General features: G+C 34.9%; 1 protein-coding gene across 2 annotated transcripts in view; it reads left to right on the top strand.

Annotated features, from left to right (window-relative positions):
- Nucleotides 1-6,121, top strand: part of LOC109586554 (RNA-binding protein NOB1-like) — a 7,268-nt gene extending 1,147 nt beyond the window's left edge. Inside the window, exons 2-8 of one of the 2 annotated variants that reach the window (XM_020002755.1) lie at nt 212-366; nt 659-709; nt 2,569-2,675; nt 3,592-3,803; nt 4,167-4,265; nt 4,735-4,876; nt 5,764-6,121. In XM_020002755.1, coding sequence (XP_019858314.1) covers nt 3,793-3,803; nt 4,167-4,265; nt 4,735-4,876; nt 5,764-6,024 — 513 coding nt within the window. In that variant the 5' untranslated portion in view covers nt 212-366; nt 659-709; nt 2,569-2,675; nt 3,592-3,792 and the 3' untranslated portion in view covers nt 6,025-6,121. The remainder of the gene's footprint in view (nt 1-211; nt 367-658; nt 710-2,568; nt 2,676-3,591; nt 3,804-4,166; nt 4,266-4,734; nt 4,877-5,763) is intronic. The other variant, XM_020002756.1, reaches the window with a different exon arrangement.
- Nucleotides 6,122-6,458: the final 337 nt, after the last annotated feature.

The following is a 6,458-nucleotide window of genomic DNA, read 5'->3' as shown; positions in this document are numbered from 1 at the left end:
CTACATACATGTACATGTACATGTATGTATACTTGTAAATACTGTTAAAATTATTACTATAGTATTGCCATATGTTATAGAGTATGTTGTGTTCGTGTGTTTGATTAACAAGTTCATTGATTAATGTCTACTTGATGATTGAGTGATGTTATTATTAAAATTGCCTTTTTTCTTTCTCTCTATCTTTCTCTCCTCCCTCCCTCTCTTCTAGTAACTGATTTCTCTAAGAAGACTGGTGATTATCAAAGTCTATCAGCTGTTGATCTTCGACTGATTGCACTCACTTACCAGCTGGAGAAGGAGAGAGGGCCTCAAAGAGGAACCAATTTAAGAACTGACCCAATACAAACCAACAAAGAACAACAAGTAAGGGAATAAATACAATGAAATTGAAAAATATCAGTATAATTTTAAACTTGTAATTTATATGTAATTACTTATTAATGTTCATGTAATGGAAGGCTAAGGAACTTCTTATAGAGCCAGTCATTTTGATATATGTGGAACTATCAATAATTCATTAAATAAAAACCACCAGTCAATATACAATGTAAATTTATAATTGCTTGATAAAATTTAGTCTCATTAATAATCATTATTATTATTATTATTATTATTATTATTATTATTATTATTATTATTATTATTTTATTTTCAGAGGATACCTTATTCTACAGCTGGTTTCTACACTGGAAAGAAGCCACAGAAGGTAAGACTATACAAGAAATAATTATTACCCGAGCCCACGCGTAGGTGTGGAAGCGAGGGTAAAGCAGTCGTCCTGTCTGTGTGTGTGTGTGTTCGCTTGGCCTCCACTTTTGAGCTGACACTGCTTTCTTGTCTAGTCCTGGAGAGTCTTATAATCAACACTGGCTCTAGAAAAAGTTATTCTTCGTCTTGGGAATGCTATACTTTTCTTTTCCGTGGAGTAAGAAGCTGGCAAAGTCGCCAAACGTAGGTCGGTTCCCCGACAACTTTTTCATAGTGTGAGCAAAAGAGCAACTGGGCAGATAAAACAATAAAGCAAAGCCTCATCTTTCATTAATATGAGAGGAATTGCTCTAATCATCTTCGTTTTAAAGATATGGTAGCCCAAAAATTCATACTTTTGTGAGTTTACACGAGGCTCTCTTCTCCTGAAGTAGCGGCCAGAGTCTTTAAACATCAGGGGCTCAATAGACGTTTGTATGCAACAAATAGAGCCTAACAAATGTATGCTAAACTGTTTAAAAGTCAAGAAAAACTAAAGCTTTCTTCACCACTTAGAGCCATGTGTCACCATTACTGTGTGTGCGAGTGGAGCATGGCTTGATTGAGCCACACCATAGATAATAGAGTAAATGAAAGGGATAGGAAACTTCCGTTGCGTGGGTGGATTATTCCATTGAGATTATTAGGTTGCCTAGCAACTTAAGCTAGTTACCCCTGGCCAGACTTGCTCTCTCCATCTCTGCAGCACTGATTCTCACCTATAGCACTTGCATAGTAGTGATTGCAGTGCCATATGATACTTCAAAGAAATCAGCTGTTATGCCACTATCATGCTGTAGCCAAAAATAGCAAGATTTACGCTCTTCTATTGCATTTATTAGCGATTAAAAGTTAAAAAAGTACTAGTTTGCTCTTTGGTCCCCATTATCTCAAAAGCAATATTATAAAGGAAAGATTTAAAGCAAGCCCCTATTAAAGAATTCTTTTCTTTAGGTCTTCCAACTTTAATAATTCCAAAAGCTTGTTTTCTCGACATTTTATGCTCAAAAACAAGTAAACTTTCCGTATTTAGTTGGGTACCATTATCTCACTGCTTGAACGAGTAATGACTAAAGAGACTTCAGATACAGAATCTAGATGAGTTATTCTGGGTCTTCCGCCCATTATCTTGTCTTTGTGAAGCATACTTTTGCTATTACAAGGGACGAATTAAGGCCTAGTCAGGCTAGTCGCCCATTGTGGCGATGGAAAATAACAGCTAGAGTATACTAGTATCCGGATTCCTCCGCTTTCTAGGGTAAATAGCTTGATTTCCCGGGAACGGAAGTTTCCTATCCCTTTCATTTACTCTACTATCTATGGCCACACCTTCATTGTAGCCACACCTTTACATTGCTGCAGCAGTGCAGCAAGCATGCTGGAGCTTCTTCTCTGGCTAAAAAACAAAAAAAATCACTGTCTCAAAACATTCACTAAGTTTTTACATGCTGAAGCTTCTTTTCTGTGTCAAAACTTTCACTAATTATTTTTCTCTTAATTTATTAAAATTGTTACACACAGACTGTGGCGAGGGTATGCACTTTAGTGCTCTCGTTCTCAATTCTTCTGATCTACTTGTCACTCAAATACTTACACATGTACATGTACAATGTGTAGCTTAAAATGTGATTCTAAAACATTTTATTTTACATTTTCTTTTGAGTTGTGACCATTTTTTAAAAGTAGCAGGTTTTTGGTAAAAAGCAAAGACTATATATTGTCCATGGTTTTTTCTGAAAATGGCTCTGAAATTACCCCCAGATTGTTGTTCTTTATTTATTTATTTATTTTATTTATTAATTTTATTTATTATTGTAGAATGAAGCAACATTGAGTGACTCCCTCAATGATGTTGATATTAATAAAGAATGTGATGACACATCAACTGAACAAAACACTTAAAAGGAGGAAAGAAAGAGAACAAGGTAAAGACTGTACTATATCTATTCCCATTGACTAATAGTATCTTCATATTATGCTCTGTAGAAAGTTTGAGTTGATTCAGACCTCAATTTTCAAAGTTACAGCCATTTTAAGAAAATGCCAAAATTCTGAAAATTGCCCAAGGCTATAGCCCATGGTTTTTTTCAAAAAATGGCTCCGAAATCACCCCTAATTTTTATTACATTTTCTGATACATATTGATGTCCTTATGCTATGTAGAAAGTTTGAGCTGATTCTAACTTCAATTTTTTGAGTTATGGCCGTTTTTAAAAATGGCTAATTTTTGAAAAATACCCAAGGCTATAGCCCAGTGAAAAGGGAACAGAGCCCTCAAAAATTTTATTTAAAAAAGAGTAGAAATTTTTTGAGTTATGACCATTTTTTAAAATGGCAAATTTTTGAAAAATATGCAAGGCTATAGCCCATGGTTTTTTCCAAAAAATGGCTCGGAAATCACCCCAAATTTTTATTACATTTTCTGATACTTATTGATGTCCTTATGCTGTGTAGAAAGTTTGAGCCGATTCCGACTTCAATTTTTCGAGTTATGGCCGTTTTTTTTAAATGGCCAATTTTTGAAAAAATACCCAGGGCTATAGCCCATGGTTTTTGGAAGAATGGCTCGGAAATCATCCCAAATTTTTATTACATTTTCTGATACATATTGATGTCCTTATGCTATGTAGAAAGTTTGAACTGATTCCAGCTTCAATTTTTGAAGTTACAGCCATTTTAAGAAATTGCCAAAAGTCTGAAAGATACCCAAGGCTATAGCCTATGGTTTTTTTTCCAAAAACTGGCCCCAAAATCACCTCAAATGATGCTTAAAATAAATTGCCTTTTTCATATTCTAATCTACACACACACTCATAATGATGCACATGTACATATTTATAGATGGAGATAAAGATACAGCACTAACTAATGACAGTCTTGAGGAGCAAATAGAAGAAGAGGAGGAGGAGGAAAGAGGAGAGGGAGAGGATGATGATGATAGTTGGATTACTCCTGATAATTATCAGTCAGTTTGTGATGGTATTGGTGGATTGATGGAGGAGACTATTGATGAGATATCTGTTGGCTGTATGACCACTGACTATGCTATGCAGGTAATATTCACTAGTACAGTGTGCATGTATTAATTACTGTGGTTTATTAGAGGGGCTTACTCAATGCAGTATTATTAGCATACATGTACATGTACATTTGGTTTATGTATTCATGTATACATTTGGTGTAAAAATATTCATGTACAGCACCTACATCTGTAATGAATTTATATACTGTATAGTAGGAAATTTTGGAAGGAATTAAATTTTGTGAATTTGGCATTTTAATGGTCATTATTTTTATTATGACTACTATCAATTTCTTATTCTTCCCACATAAACATGTACATGTACTTGTATTTCTTTTCCCTCTCTCCCTCTATTTTTTCTTCATTCCCCCCCCCCTCTCTCTCTCTCTCTCAGAATGTCCTATTACAGGATTGGTCTTAATGTTGTCTCCATTGATGGAATGTTAATCAAGAGAATAAGAACCTACGCTCAACAATGCAAGGCCTGCTTCAAGTAAGCCAAGAAAAGGTAAACATACAATTATATATTTATTCCATACTTAGTGCGCATGTACTTATGAGACTGTATTTTGGGGTTGAATGTTTTCCTATTATTCAACTGTACATATATTCAATCCTTCATGTAGTTAATGGGAAAATCTCAACTTTATAATAAAGCACCCACCAACCAGTGTAATGATAATAATTAGTATTTTTGTTAAGAAACAAACACAATTGTTATTATTATTACTATTACTATTATTTTTGTTATTATTGTTATTCTACCATGCCAAAATGCAATTGACCAATCAAATTGCAGTATTGGAGGTCAATTATTTTTCATATTAACCTACATGTAGGTTGTGGTATCGGTTTCTATGGTATTTATTAACCTCGCGACTGCGTCGCTCAGTTAATAAATACCATAGAAACCTCTACCTCGGTGTATAACCTAATAAACCTATACTTATTATTATTAATAGGGTTTATTTTAAAAGTGGTCTGTTGTTTTGTCCTAACTGTGGCAACAAGTCAATGATTAAAGTGCTAGCTGATGTTGGTAAAGATGGCCTCATTCATTATTCATCACTCAGTGATAAACAGTTCAGTGATAAAGGACTCAGAGTAAGTCATTAATACAAGGTACTTGTACATTATGGTGGAACTTTTGAATAATGGAGATTGCATAAAGTTTTTATTCAAAAGAAGTTATACAGATCACATAGGTGTCCTTTATGTTAAGGTTTTTTATACACTTAGTGCTATTTCCATTATGACTTTATGAGGTGTCTGTTATTAAGAGAAGCTACGTATATTTCGATGCTTTTTCCGAAATTATTAATGCATTGAAAATTTGAAATAAACCAATATGCAGTATACTGTACTGTTTGTTCATGTACATGTATGCATATTCCATATTATATAGTATACATGTACATACAGTATGTGGCACTTTTTCCCTTATTCTATTACACAGTACTTTCTGTACTACATGTACATAGTGTACATAATTTTATACTAGCCTTTGCATGACATGCCACATGGAGTGTAAAGGTCACTATGTACATTATTGAGGTTTTGTGTGTATTATTTAGTATACATGCAATATGTTTGTTTGCATGTACAGTGGACATGTACTTCACGGCATAGTGAGGAGGCAAAGCCCTAGTTAATGTTTTGTTGATCAACAAGTTTTTATGTTATTTCAAGTGACACTGCTTTGTTGCTTTATGATCTGGCACTCGCTACCTAATGATTATTTGTTTCATGTACATGCTAAATAATGATTTGTTTGTTCAGTGTCAACAACCTCATGAATATTTTATGTGGGTACTATTCCCAGAATTGCTGAAGTGTATAAACACTGAATATGCTTTCTGACTCTCTTGGGTGGCCTATGATTATTGTTAGTATTATTGTACATGTATGTTCAATGAATAATGTAAGTAGTATTAGTCATTTCTCCTTCCCTCCCTTCCTCTCTCCCTTCCTCTCTCTCTCTCTCCCTCTAGTACTCCTTACCATTACCTAAAGGTGGTCGTAGACCTGATCAGCTCCTCCTTTCTCTGGCCCAAAGACTCACATTTTGTCTTCCTCGTTCTCGGAACAAACCACACCCACTAGACCCAGATTACATCAGTCAATCATTTCCGTTTTCTTTTAATGACGTTACTAGTCGTGGAGCACAGATAGCGTTTCGTGCCGGAGGAGGGCGTGGTCGAGTGGGAGGGGCTTGGCATAGGAACCCGAACCAGGTTAGAAAGAAGAAATGAATATACACAAGAAAGAACGACAATAATGAACAAGACAAAAAATTTCAACAATTTTAAGAACATAAATAGTACACAAGGTGTAGAGACATTGTAAATTTTGTTGTTTTTGACCTTTCATTATAAGTTTAAACAAACTGATATTGTGTACATCTCCCTCTTTTCCCTCATCAGCCTCTCTCTTATCAATAATAGATTAAATGCAGGAATGCACGAGCTCATAGCAACTCAAGTGACCATTTTGATGACTGAAGTACATGGCATACATGTAGGCATAGTCAAAGTCTATCACACATCACTGCTGCTAAGCCAGCCATATAAGGTAGTCTGCTATTGAGTAGTTTAAACAAGCACATATAGTTTTCTGTAGCCTGCCATGGCCATGGCCTGATAGAAAAGTATTTCCTCAACATTTGCAGAAATTTTTGGCCACAAAC

The sequence above is a fragment of the Amphimedon queenslandica genome, unplaced genomic scaffold, assembly GCF_000090795.2.
Source record: "Amphimedon queenslandica unplaced genomic scaffold, v1.1 AMPQUscaffold_12840, whole genome shotgun sequence".
Lineage (NCBI taxonomy): Eukaryota > Metazoa > Porifera > Demospongiae > Haplosclerida > Niphatidae > Amphimedon > Amphimedon queenslandica.
This window is presented reverse-complemented; position numbering and strand designations above follow the sequence as displayed.